The 13,733-nt window shown below is 53.6% G+C and overlaps 1 protein-coding gene across 1 annotated transcript in view; it reads left to right on the forward strand.

Annotated features, from left to right (window-relative positions):
• The window catches only part of GALNT2 (polypeptide N-acetylgalactosaminyltransferase 2), a 189,986-nt gene extending 180,606 nt beyond the window's left edge, over positions 1-9,380 (forward strand). The window contains exons 21-22 of the mRNA XM_077751686.1: positions 3,383-3,502; positions 7,064-9,380. Of these exons, the coding sequence (XP_077607812.1) occupies positions 3,383-3,502; positions 7,064-7,219 (276 nt within the window). The 3' untranslated portion in view covers positions 7,220-9,380. The remainder of the gene's footprint in view (positions 1-3,382; positions 3,503-7,063) is intronic.
• Positions 9,381-13,733: the final 4,353 nt, after the last annotated feature.

Consider the following 13,733-nt stretch of genomic DNA (forward strand, 5'->3'; position numbering starts at 1 on the left):
CGGGGGGGACGGGGGGGGGGAGGGTCACAGAGCATCAGGGGTTTTGAAAGCCCCTGAGGTAGGTGATTCTACATGAGCAGCCTCGCAGTGAGAGTTCCCTCGAAGGAGAGGCCACATCACTGAGGGACCATGAGGAAGTACTACGACTTGGTATACTTTCACCCACACACCTGGGAGCACCTTCCTCCGTGGACGAGGCCCAGAGAGCTGCCTTCTAGATCGGCACCGTCCATCCGTGCTCTATGTGAGGACAGTGTGCGAGGCCCACCCTGTCCAGTGGTTCTCCCCGTTCATTGTGGCTACAGAGCACTCAGAACATAGCTAGTGTGACCGAGGGTGGGAGGTGTTTGTTCTGTTGAACTGAACCAAAGAGGGGGCACCTGGGTGGCTCAGCTTCCGACTCTGGCTCAGGTCATGATCTCACCGTTAATGAGTTCAAGCCCTGCATCGGGCTCTGTGCTGACAGCTCAGAGCCTGGAGCCTGCTTTGGATTCTATGTCTCTCTCTCTCTCTCTCTCTCTCTCTCTCTCTCTCTCTCCCCCTCTCTCCCTCTGCCCCTCCCCCACTTGTACTCTGTCTCCCTCTCTCAAAAATAAAAGATTAAAGAAATTTTTCACTTAAATCAAGGCGGATAGCGGCCACCATCTTGGGAATTGTGGTTCTGGAAGGCAGAGTTCACGCTTGCCACTTACAGAGAACCCGACTCGTGAACCTGCCATGAGTAAGGCCCATCTGATCCGACAGAAAGTGATGCTTTTTTGAGGAGTGTGCCATGTGGGTGAAAACTGAGAGGGTAACTCCCATTTCCTAACTGAAAATAGGGTCCCGCGCTCTAGAAGAGTAAGGTTTGTTATCTGGCTTCTGGCCGAGTCCGGCAGACACACAGGAAATGGGAAAATTAATGGCCGTTGCTTTTTTAAGAGCAGCAGCTCAAAACAGTGTTTCTTAAATATTTATGAACTTTATTTGACAAATTCAGATCATTGAAATGCAACAGAAGAACAAAGTGGCAACTAGCTGTGCTGTTTGCACAGCTGACTTAGTTTTTCTGGAACTCGGTGTAAAGCCGGCTTTAAAATAATTAAGCGCACAATGGCTTCAGCTGGGCATCTGCAGCCCTTCCGACGTCTTTCGACACCTGCTTCCACGAACCATCGAAAGTCTTCGCCACGAGCGGGGGTCCCTTGGTGCCGTGGTTTCACACGAGCCTCTTGGGAGACGTGATGAAAGACTGCGTGCACGCACCCCTTCTCAGGGCCTTTTTGCCCTGAGTGACGCCCTCAGTGCTGGTGACGTTGAGCGCCTATTGGCAGTTGGGAAGCACCGACTGTCAACTGATGGCATCGTGCAAGGTTGAGGTCGCCCCTCGGGCAGCGCGTGCCCCTTCGCAGAGAACGCTCTGTAGAGCCCTCTGCCAAGAGCCGCTGGTGGGGACCGGTGGGGACAGAGCTCCGAGCTCCTGAGTTTGACAGACGCAAAGGAAAACAGCCCAAGCAGTTGTTTCTATTCTTGGACTTTCAGAGCCTTTAAGAGACTTATTTTTGAATTTGCAAAGGGAAACATGGCCCAAATTCCTCTGGTTCCCAAATTTATTTGACCTTCCTAGAACTAATCTCATAGAATTCCTCATGGAGCACTTTGAGAAACTAATTAAAAGGTGAGAACATTGAAGCTGAGGGCAATGAGGGCACTGGCCCGAGTCAGCCTCCCTGTTAGGAGTGAGGAAGGTCGAGAACAGGCCACTGGGCTTTTCCAGTCCCTACATGGGCTTCCTGTCTAGGGCCCACCATTTGTCCCAAGGTGGCCTAGTTATTAAATAGTGAGGCTTTTCTTTAAGATAATTTATTCCTGGGGAGCCCGAGTGGCTCAGTGAAGCATCTGACTCGACTTTGGTTTAGGGCATGATCTCACGGTTTGTGAGTTTGAGCCCCACATTAGACTCTGCACTTATAGCATGGAGCCTGCTTGGGATTTTCTCTCTCTCTCTCTCTCTCTCTCTCTCTGTCTCTCTCTTTCTCTTACCTCTGTCCCCTCCCTCTTTCTGTTTCTTAGAACAGAAAAAAGGGAAAATAATTTCTTCAAAGCACTTAATAGCACCTAAGTGTACATAATACATTTATTCGTGTGTTACCCATTCTCCCTGCTGGAGAGCCAGCTCCATGAGGTCAGGGCCTGGCCTGGCCGTTCACCGGCCGTGGGCCCAGCCCTGTGAGAGCACCTTAGTCCTCGCAGGGCCCAGGGGGGTCACCGCAAGGATGGCCGCGTGGTGACAGCTTTCCCGGGCATGTAGCAGAAATGGACACCATGGGCGGTGTGCCCTGGTGGAAGACGCCTTGTGCTTCTGGATTCTGAGTGCTCATTTGGGTGTTTATCCCTTTGAAAGGGTCTGGGCCTAGAGTAAAGGTCAGAAGCCACTCCACCTGTCCCATCTGCGGCCCTGCCCGGAGCCTTCTGCTCGTGGCCACTCACCCATCTTCTCCATTATCTGGCTTCCTGCCCTTTCCAACAGTCTTATTGAGTACTCAGAATAACTAGTTGTGCTGTGTGTGTGCGCATGCTGTGTGTGTGGGGGTGGGGTGGGGGGGTGTTTCTATTTGTAAAAGTTATTAGCAAGTTATTTTAGCACCTCTTTCTCCCACTGTCTAGGGGGAAAAAAGGAGTGGCTCAGTTTTCTCATTTGTAAAATGGGGGTAATAATACCTTCTCATGGGGCTGCTGTATGAGGGCTTACCGTGGTACCCAGCACACAGTAGGCACCTGGTGTTAGCTATGAGATGTATGTGCATGTATAAACACATAGGCCCAGCCGGAGGGATCTCGGACCTTCGTGAGCATCAGCAAATCAACCCATAGCTCAGTAGTGAGGCTACACGCTGTGTGTTTTGCTTAAACAGGCCCTACGTAATTTATCATTTTCACACATTACAATCCACGTTCCTAAAGGCTGTTTCCAGACCACACCTGCAGGGGGAGCAGTCTTCCCAAAATCACTTGGGTGGAAAAGTTGGTCCTCCACTGCCCATCTTGTGGGAACCACACGTGAACCGCTGTGTTTCCAGCTCACATTTAATGGTAGAAAAATGAGGGCGGTGCTCTGATTTGTGCCTGGGGCTAAAGAGTTAATACTGTTTATCTTAGTTACTTGAGGTCTCTGCCAGGTCTGTCTGCAAAACTCTCAGTGCTGTTCTGGGAGGCGCTCCCCCCACCCCGACCCAGACCTCCCCAGCTGTAGACCTGTCCCTAGGCAGAAAGTCGTGTGTGGACCCTGAGGTGGCCCGGGGGCTCCGATCTCAGCTCCACAGCATGACCGTTACCCTTGAGATTTCCCGTCACCCCACAGGCCTGCGCGTGCGCACCCCTGACCTGCAGTTTTACCTTCCAGGAGTGGGCCTTGACGAAGGAGAAGTCAGTGAAGCACATGGATCTGTGCCTGACGGTGGTGGACCGGACGCCCGGCTCTGTCATAAAGCTGCAGGGCTGCCGGGAAAATGACAGCCGACAGGTAGGCTTCCGGTGGCCCCTCGGCCCGGCTCCCCCTGTGTCCTCGGTGTCTCGACAGCCAGGTGTGCAGGGGTGGCATGCACGCAGACAGCGTGGCCTAGGCTCAGAACCCCCTGAGAAGCTACTCCTACAAAGAAGTGCTGGGAAAGGAAGCGAGGCTCCTAACATCATCACCCAAGGGAGGTGTTGATTTGATTCTGGTGTGTTGGGAAGCCCACCACCCCGAAGGACAGACCCACACAGGCAGCTGTTTCTTAAGAAATAGAAATGGTCTCACATTGCCGATTTCTTGATGATACTCACATTCTCTCCCTGCCACTGGGTATTTTAAAGAAAACGTAGGTTCTTACTCGTTAACTACCTTTTTAAATTTACGAACATGCTAAATGAGTAAGCTCAAGTGGAGGAAGCCTTATACACTCTCTCGAGTTTATATGTACGTGTGTTACCTTTTCCAAACGGTTCAGAATCTTGTCGCCTGTTGAGCTGGTGTTCCCTGACATACCCCCCAGGGCTAAATTGGAGACATGTCCTTTCCTGGGCCATGGGGTAATGGCTAGCGTCGGAAATAGACCTTCTGGTGCGCCAACGTGAGGAGCACTGGCTTGTCTTCGTACACTCCCTTCTTCTCAGATGGAGGGGTGTAGGGAGACTGAGGCACAGAGCCAGGAGCCTGAGCGGGCATCCAGTTCAACACTGGTTTCACAGAAGAGGAGGCTGCGGCTCTGGCGTGCCCTGGGGGCACCGAGGCCAAATCAGGCCCCTCGCTTAGATCCCTGCTGTCAGGGAAACGCTGGCCTGAGGGATGGGTGTCCCCGTGTCCTCTGCTCTGCGGAACCCCTGGTGTAGCAGCAGGCGCCTCCCCTGCACAGCTCTCTGCCCACGGTCTGACGTCCTCACATGTTCGTCTGTGTCCGGCGGTTTCAAGAGGACCCGGTACCCCTAGTCCGGGAGAGTGGACCGCCCAACGAGGAGGCCCCTGTCCCCTGGACCCAGACCACCTGCAGCTGTGCTGGGTGGGCATCAATGCACCCAGGACTCCCTGATCCCCCTGCTCCGTAGCACTACCCATGGGGCGTTATGGGGCAGGGACATCTGTGGAGGCACAAAGAAGGGATAGTGATGACTGTATCTGGTCTCCAAACCTTAAAAAAACAAAACAGATGCTTCATGTCTAGAGGAGTCACTTCAGTACGAGCTTGTCTTACTTCAAGAGCTGACAGGTGATTGCGATACAATCCCGGATCTTGGGAAACATAGCCAACCCCCTGAGAGGCTCTCACCCAGAGACAGAAAATTCCTGCAGCATGTGGAAGCTTGGGGGCCATTGCAGGAGAGTCTCAGGATCCCAGAAATCTCACCCATGAGCCTGGGCTGAGGATGCTGCCTTCCAGAGACAGGGCTGGGATTGGGTTATTTTTTTTTTAAGCCCTTCCATGTAGCTGATGTTTTGACACATGACAGGCAGAGCCCCTCCAGAGAAGGAAATCAGATTCCATTCATTCCGTGTCCTTTGTCAAGCCTGATTCCTGGCCACTCAGAGTGACAGTGGGGGGGAGGGGCGGCTAGCAGGGCATACACACTTTACATGACAATGGAAGAAACCTGCGTGAGGAATGACTGACAGCTGGGGAGCCAGAAAGGAGGAGATGACAGGCAGGTAGCCGTGACCTCCCCCATGTTCATCTCATTGCGCTGAATTTCACTATTGGTAGAAACTCCAGGTTAGCAGGCCGCGTGAATGCGTCTCCCGGGGTCCTCACGCAGAAGGTCGCTTCTCAGGGAGCTGGGCTCCTCTCTGCCACCACTGCCGCCTTCCCCACCTCGTTCATTTGCCATTTTCGAGGAGGCTCCTCGACTAATTTTATCTTGAAGCTGCACTGTGCTGCCAGTTGGACCTTTAGGTTTCCGGGCACGTCTGTGTGTTCATGCTGCATGTGCATTTGCAGAGTCAGAGGGGAAAGGGAGGCAGGAGGAAGAAAATCCAATTCCACGGTGTCAAAAGGATTTGCAAAAATACTTACGGAAAGGAGCTTTAGTGCACAGAGTGTAAAAAATTAATTAGAATCACAGACTATGTTAATGAAGGGAGAGCTTTGGGGAGAAAAAAGTGTGATCATTTTTTTTCTTTTTTTTAAGAACAAACATTAGAGATTTTTTTTTTTTCTGAGAGAGAGAGAGAGAGAGACTGTGAGCAGGGAAGGGTCAGAGAGAGAGGGAGATATGGAATCCGAAGCAGGCTCCAGGCTCTGAGCTAGCTGTCAGCACAGAGCCCGATGCAGGGCTCCAACCCACGAACCGTGAGATCATGACCTGAGCAAGTCCGACGCTTAACCGACTGAACCACCCCAGGCACCCCAAACATTAAAGATGTTTACGTGGGGGTAAACAACAGGGGGAGGGGGCTCAGATTTCCTTCCTTGAGGCTGCGGGCTTTGCCTCCTGACTTGGTTGGTGGGTTGGTTGATTAGTTGATTGCTGGGTAAGTTGGTTGGCTGGCCCATTGAGTTTGGTTAACTGGATGGTCAAGGTTGATGGGTTGGTTGCCGGAGTTTGGTTTTGGTGGGGGGAGGGTGCACACACTTGAATGTAAAGATGCTCTGCCCTCTGCTTTACAAGCGCCCCGTTTGGAACTCAGCAGGGTTCATGTGGAGCACTGGGGGACTCTGGGGTGGCTGGGACAAGTCTCTCTCTCTCTCTCTCTCTCTCACACACACACACACACACACACACACACACACACACACACCCAGGAGCCCACAGACTAGTAGAGAANCAGTCTCCATGCTCAATGCGGAGCCTGACACGGCTTGATCCCAGGCTCTCTCTCTCTCTCTCTCACCCACACTCACACACACACACACACACACACACACACACCCAGGAGCCCACAGACTAGTAGAGAAAGCAGACAGTATAGAAACGGTTCCTCAACATGATATTCTGGCCACTCAAGCATCTCTTTCCCTGTCACTTGACCTGACACTGTGCTTCTTGTTCAGCCGAGCCTAAGGCCCTTGGTGAATGCCTGCAGGTGCCCAGGCCACGCCCTCCGGGCAGGGCTGCCTCCAATAACCAGGGGCAGAATTGGGTCCCCTTTGAGCTGGCTCAGCTTCCTGGGGCTCCTTCCTTGAGGTGAAATACCGTCGCGTGAGGCCTTCTTGTGGATGAACGCAAATTCCCTTCCGGGAAAGTTCCTACCTCAAGTCCTTGGGTTAATGACTGAGGATGGTGGGTGTGGGGGGCACTGGTCCTTGGAGGAGGGCACAGCCACAGGAGGGAGGGGTGGGACAGGAGAAGCGGCCCCAGCAGCCGGGAAAGGAGGCTTTGAGTTGCAGACTCTCTGAGGCAGAGAGCGTAAGGTTTCTTCCCGATGCTTCTTCGCAGCACCTGGGGCTGCTTGGTGGTGGGCCCGTTGGTAACTCCCACCCATTATGATCAAAGACCCCCCCCAAAATACTTGGTTTTTTGGTTTTTAATGTGGCCAGAAGGCCCCGCAATGGGCCTGCTTCGTGCCCTCCCGGCCGCGCCCTGACCCTAAGACAATCTCTGTCTTCCGCAGAAATGGGAGCAGATCGAGGGCAACTCCAAGCTGCGACACGTGGGCAGCAACCTGTGCCTGGACAGCCGCGCGGCCAAGACGGGGGGCCTGAGCGTGGAGGTGTGCGGCCCGGCGCTGTCCCAGCAGTGGAAGTTCACGCTCAACCTGCAGCAGTAGGAGGCCGCGCCCGCCTCCCCCCTGCACCGCTCGGCCGAGTCTGGCGATCACGTTATTGATTATGTTTCTTGAACTTTCCGCGAAACTATATACCTCAGTATTCCATCATGGTCTGAAAGTCGGAGAACTGTGAGGCACGGGGCCCGGCTGGACACGGAAGAGGCCAGGAAAGAGCAGCCGCGCTGCCCCCGTCGCGGGAGAAAGCCGGGCCCCCTTCCCCACCCCCCTCCCCCAACCCAGGGACGGCGGAGAAGCGGCCCTGACGCGTACGAAGTGGGGGGCAGGGAGGGGGCGGCGGTGTCGTTGCTACGTCCCCACGAGGAGAACTCTTTGGAAATCTCCATCTTTCATCCCGTCGGAATCGCGTCTGGTTTCCACAGCAGCGAAGCGTGTCGCCCTAGCAGGCGTACGTCGCGTGGCCCTGTCCCCGCCCCTCCGCTCCCGGCTGTCCCCCAGCGCAGCCCCCACCTCCACACGTGCTGTATGTGAGTAAGAACTTCTCCGCGGGGGACACTGAATACAAGTATATAGAAGGAAGGAATGTACGGTCAGTTCCCTATGGTTTCTGTAGGTCGTTCTCATCCCGTCAGTTCTCCACAGAGCAGCCCGCGGCTGGAAGGAGGAGGGCGGGCTCTCCCGCAGGCGTGCAGGGGTCCCCAGTGTCCCCGGAGCGTCCTCGGGGGGCGCGCGCACGCGCGTGGCTTCAGCTCGGGAGTCCCCGCCAAGAGTTGGAATCCACACCTTGTGCCCTACGTATCTGTAAACCTGGATGGGTTGCTTGTTTTAGCAGACGTTTCTTTCGGTCTTTTTAAATTCAGTTTCTTTTCTCTTAGGGAAAAATAACACAAAACAAACCCCCCACCCCCGCGGCCCTCAGTAGGTGACGGTAGGAAGCTGTCTCCTTGAGAGAGTCTGGGCGAGCTGGCGAGGCCGGCCAGAGGCCCTGCACGCGGTGACAGAGTGGCTCCTTGGTCATCTCTCGCGGCCACCTCCTCCCTCCGCCTCCCCACCCGGCCAGCCGCCCACACAGGCCCCAGAGAGGCCACCCGGGCCGCCCACAGGCTCCCACGCGGTGGGGGAGGGGTGCGCCTCAGACCTGCACGCCCTCAGGTCCCTTTCAGGGAGAGACTGGGAGGGCAGGGTGAGCAGCGGCCTCGGAACAAGACGCCGGGTTGATGCCCCGCAGAGTGCCCCTCTGTCCCCTGCCTGTTCTTCAGGAAAGGGCACCGGGGTGGTCTGTTTTCCACACTCGTGTGTGCGCCGGGACACTGGGGCCGGACCTAGAGGCTGGCGGGGTGACCGTCCTGCGCCTTCCTGCCCCCTGCCAAGCTCACACATGTGCTTTCAGGACCGGGCGCCCGTAGCTGGCCTCCCCCGGCACACCCGTGTCTTCACAGCCTGGTCCTGACTCCGGGAGGCCCCTGGGGACGGTGCCCCGCGCCCGCGCGAGGCAGTAGGACCAGGCGGGCCAGGACCCAGTCCCGGCCGTCGCCCGGGCGCCTGGCTTGCATCTTCAGGCCCTGTGTCACCTGCTTGCGGTCCCCGTGTTAGGAAGAAACCCCCCACTGCTAGAAAACCAATTTGGCTTTGATGTAAAATTGTAATCAGGTTCTTGGCGCGTCCTTCGCTCCTACGCCCCCACCCCCACCCGAACTCTCACCAACCTCGTACCATCGGGTCGGGCCCACCCGGCCCCTGAAAGGGCCGCTCCCCACCCCTGCACCGGCGGGGGGACAGCGGCCTCGGACCGGGCGGGTGTCGCGAGCAGGGGCGGCTGGGAGGGCTCCCTCGAGGTGAGCTATGTTTACATGACACAGTGTGCCAAAGTGACTTACTGTGGTTGCGTTATTTTGTAGTCATCGGGATGATCCCACCCTCTCCCGTTTTTACAAGTACAGAGTCTTTCCTAAGAGCCCTTCGAGCAAAGCGTGGCGAAGTTAGTCGTCCTCTCTGTGGTGGTCTTTCCTACGTCCTCATAAACGCTAAAACGATGGTATCTGTGAGTATGTTTTGCAAATTCAAAGTATAGTTTGGTAATTTTTTTTCCAGTTGATTTTTAAAAAGAACTGCTGTACAGAGCTTGTACTTTGTCCATTTTATAGATGGAAACCATCCTCGAAAATTGTTTAACTTAAATAAAGAGAAGATACTTTATAGATAATGCTCAGCACTGGTGGCTAAAGTCATTCTCGGGCTGTAGAGGACGGAGGGGACCAGGGTTTGAGGACCGGGCAGACGGTCGGTCTGCCTTGGGGACTCTGCTCCGGGACTGTTTCTTGTCACACTTTTAAAAAGCATTCACGTTTTACTGCTACGCCCTCACGGGGTTTCTTATTTGTGATAATAACCGTGATCATTTGTGGAGTGTTCCTGACTGGAGGGGCCCTGAGCCCCACCCTGGAAGACAGTCTCGTCGCCCACGGTAACCTGTGACACAGTGTGATGGGCTGCCTTTTATAGCCGGTCGGAGAGGCTGCTGTTGGGAGCCCTTAACCTCCTCAAGGTCAGGGGCTATGACCTGCTCAAGGTCATGCCACCTCAAAGGACTCACCTGGAGTCCGCCCTGGGTACTTAGAGCCTTCATGCCAAACCAGGGTGGGGGCAGGGGGCAAATATTTTCATGGCTTCTATAATGTTTTAAATACGTACACCTGCTTATCATTTTCCTGGGGCTCTCCAGTGCCATCCGGGCTGGCTGAGGTCCTTCCCCTTCTGCCGTTTGTTTGTTTGTTTTTGAGAGAGTGCAAGCAGGGGTGGGAGAGAGAGGGGGACAGAAGATCTGAAGCGGGCTCTGCACTGCCCAAGCTGTGAGCCCGACATGGGGCTTGAACTCATGAGCTGTGAGATCATGACCTGAGCTGAAGTCGGATGCTCAACGGACTGAGCCACCCAGGCACACCCCCCCTTCTGCCTTTTAACATACCTCCGGGGGGCTGAGGGGCTCGGCCAGTAAAGCATTCAACTTCAGCTCAGGTCATTATCTCATGACTCATGGGTTCGAGCCCCATGTCAGGCTCTGTGCTGACAGCTCAGAGCGTGTAGTCTGCTTTGGTGTTTGTGTCTCCCCCTCGCTCTGCCTTCCCCTGCTCATTCTCTCACTCTTCAAAAATAAACATAAAGGGGCGCCTGGGTGGCTCAGTCAGTTAAGCGTCCAACTTCCGCTCAGGTCATGATCTCACAGTTTGTGGGTTCGAGCCCCGTGTCAGACTTTGTTGCTGACAGCTCAGAGCCTGGAGCCTCCTTCGGATTCTGTGTCTACCTCTCTGTCTGCCCCTTCCCCCACTCATGCTCTGTATATCTCTCAAAAATAAATAAATACGTATTAAATAAACATTAAAAAAAATTTTTTAATAAAATGGAATACCTACTTTGAAAACCCCACCGGCATGTCAAGAAAACACTGATTTTAAAAATCAGATTTTTTATTTAGCAATTTGGATTGAGATTTGGGGGCGGGGGCACTAAAAAGGGCTGGATGGATGAGGTTTTATTTTTAATGTTCCAGAAATCACATTTCTGCATCTTCTTTCTCCCTTATTTGAGACAACCAAAACCTTGGTTCTTCCGCCATCTTTTAAAAAGAGCTTTTGGCATAATTGTGCAGCATCCCTCACAGTACTTTAGGAATGGTGGGGGTGGGGGGGGGGNCAAGAAGAGGACAGCGTGCTTTGCAGCCTCTGAGTGGGGTCGTGCAGAGACCAAGATCAGGTAGTCGAATCACGTGTGGGCTCCGGAATGTTCTGGAAAGAGTTTGGGCTGATCCAGGGGGAGGGGAGCTCTATGAGCTCTGGACTAGAGCAAGAGAACCTGCTCTGCGACATTTTTTATAATCAAGTATGTGACTTAAGTACTTGATTCTGCAGTACCTGTCACACACGTATATTCCGCCAGGGAACACCTGGGTGGCTCACTCTGTTGACTTCTGCTCAGGTCATGACCTCGAAGTTTGTGGGTTCGAGCCCCCCATCAGGCTCTCTGCTGTCTGTGTGGGGCCCGCTTCGGATCCTCTGTCCCCCTCTCTTTCTCTGCCCCTTCCCCACTTGCACTCTCTCAAAAAAAAATAAACAGAGAAAATATTCAGCCAGCAAAATAAAATTTCTTATGCTCTCTTCTGTCTGTGGACTTACGTGAAAGAAAGAAAGAAAATTCTCTCCCTAAACCAATTTACTAATATTCCTAATTAATTTACCAATAATACAGTGTATAGGTATTTGATTTTTTTTGTATTAGGTGTGCCTGCAAATGACATACGTCATATCCAAAAAGTGGTAGGGTCTCAAAGGAGTCATGAGAAAGATTGGCGTGTCGGCTCCTGCCTGAGCACCTGGGGGCCCGGGCCCTGCTGGGAAAGGGCTGCACAAAAGACCACTGTGCTCCTCACCCCGTAACCCACGGGGTAGTCAGACTTTGAACCAGACCTTGAACACAGTTATGAGAATAAAGACGGAGTCTCAAAAGGGCGCTGGCCTGCTCACTGCTGTGTGAGCCACTGGTCGCCACATGAGGGCCAAGATGTGCGAACTTGGAGCGGCCGATGCGGGCGCGCCGGGGGACTATCAGAAATGAGCTGCCGCAATGCTCTTGAATGGCAGAAGGTTCTCCGTGAGAGAGAAATCCTAGTTCCATGCAGTTTAGATTAAAAGAGATATTTATTATCTTGTATAACAAGAAATCCAAAGGTGACAGGGTTCCAGTCAATCCTGGGGCGTGACATTGTCGTGAACAAAACGAACTGCTTTCTGCCTGACTGCCTGCCTCCCCCCTCCTGCCCAGGCTCGCTCTCCTGTCTTCCTCCCCTTCTTTCCTTCCCTCACTCTCTCTTTTTCCACCCTCCCCCTTCCTTCCTCCTTTCTTCTCTGTCCTGCTTCCCTTCCTTTCTCCCTTCTCTTTTCCTTCCTCCCTCTCCTAGGAGAAGACCCATCCTTCCCAGTGGCCCCCCACCCCACCCCACCCCTGCAGAACTGGGCACTCCGGTGCATAGTCAGCCAGGGCCACCGTCCTCAGTCACGGAAGTGGGTTCTGCCAAGAGGACCGAGGGAGGGCAGCCACAGCACCCACCTCATTCGCTGTCCCTGCAAGGGTCCCAGAAACAGGCGGGGGCAGCCGTGTGGTCCCCATGTTCCTTTATCCTCAGGAACGGTGGCTTCTGGGTCTCCCAGTGTCTGAAGTCTGCTGGCAACGTGGGGTTTCTTCTGAGGTTTTCAAATGAATAAAACACACGGCCTGGGATCACAGAGGCGACTAATTAGACTGAGACACAATTATCAAAATATTTTGTGATATGTGCTACTTAATGCATTAAATAATGAGCCTGCATATCTCAGAGCTGCTGCAATTTCAGAGTCGTGATGGGCATGAGCGGTGTTTTCAAAAATCCGCAATAATTAATGTAATATGAGAATATCTGGCCTTTTTTCCTGTGATCTTGTTTCCTAAAGGTTTTATTGTTTTAAGTAATCTCTGTACTGAACATGGGGATCCAACTTACAACTCCCCAAGATTAAGTCACAGGCTCTATTGACTGAGCCAGCCAGATGCCTCTGTGACCTTTTTTTTTTTTAACTGGTGACAAAGCTCTCAGTTCAGTTGGAGTTCTTTCTCCAATTCAGTTAGAGGTTCATGAAAATAAAGATGTCATTTCTTCCCCCACCAAAGTTTTTGGACGCCTTGAATTCTAAGAACCCCAGTGCAGATGACATTTGTGACCTACGTCTGCAATCTGGGACCATCTCTGAGCTTCAGTAGGGTTGTCTCCTTGCTGTGGCACCAAATGGAAATAGTGTGTGAGGCAGAGCGAAACACAGGAGAATCTGACATTGACCTTGGACCCAGGCTCCCACCCTGATGCTGAAGGCCAAGTGGGAAGAGATGCCCCTTGAGGACAGACTTGTGGGAGCCACGCACCTGAGACTCCTAGTCACTGAATTCGCATTTATATTGAGAAAGAATAGGTAATAATGCCTTGGGCAGGTGAGGGAGGGAGAGCAGGAGGAGCCGCAGGGAAGCCTCCTCGTCCTCAGAACATCCAAGCACCTGTTGGACCTCTGGGCTAAGGGGCCTGGGATTTTGTGACCATCTTCTCTCCTTATTGGAGCCCCCTGGGAAATGCAGAGAGCAGAAGATTGTCCAGTGAGTGAGGAAGCAGAAAAAGGACTTTGTAGAAGTGCTTCCTGATAAGAGAGACGGAGGGCGTGGGCTCCTCCGGGAACCCATCATCCCCAAGCCCGCCCTGTGTGGGGTACGAGCCGCCCACCTGTTTCCATGGTGCTCCTCCCGCAGGCCTGTCCGGGGCTGCGTGAGTGCTCAAGACGGGCGAGGTGCTCGATCAGCGGAACACCACTGTTGGGTAGCACGCAGGCGGAAGTTTAAGGCTAGAGTTAAAGCTGGAGGGGAAGCAAGAAAGGCAAGTGGAAGGGGGTGACCCCAAGAAGCCTGGCTTTGGGGTGCCTGGGTGGCTCAGTCAGTTAAGTGTCCGACTTCGGTTCAGGTCATAATCTCACTGATTCCTGGGTTC

Source organism: Crocuta crocuta, unplaced genomic scaffold, assembly GCF_008692635.1.
Source record: "Crocuta crocuta isolate KB4526 unplaced genomic scaffold, BGI_CrCroc_1.0 scaffold59, whole genome shotgun sequence".
Classification (NCBI taxonomy): Eukaryota; Metazoa; Chordata; class Mammalia; order Carnivora; family Hyaenidae; genus Crocuta; species Crocuta crocuta.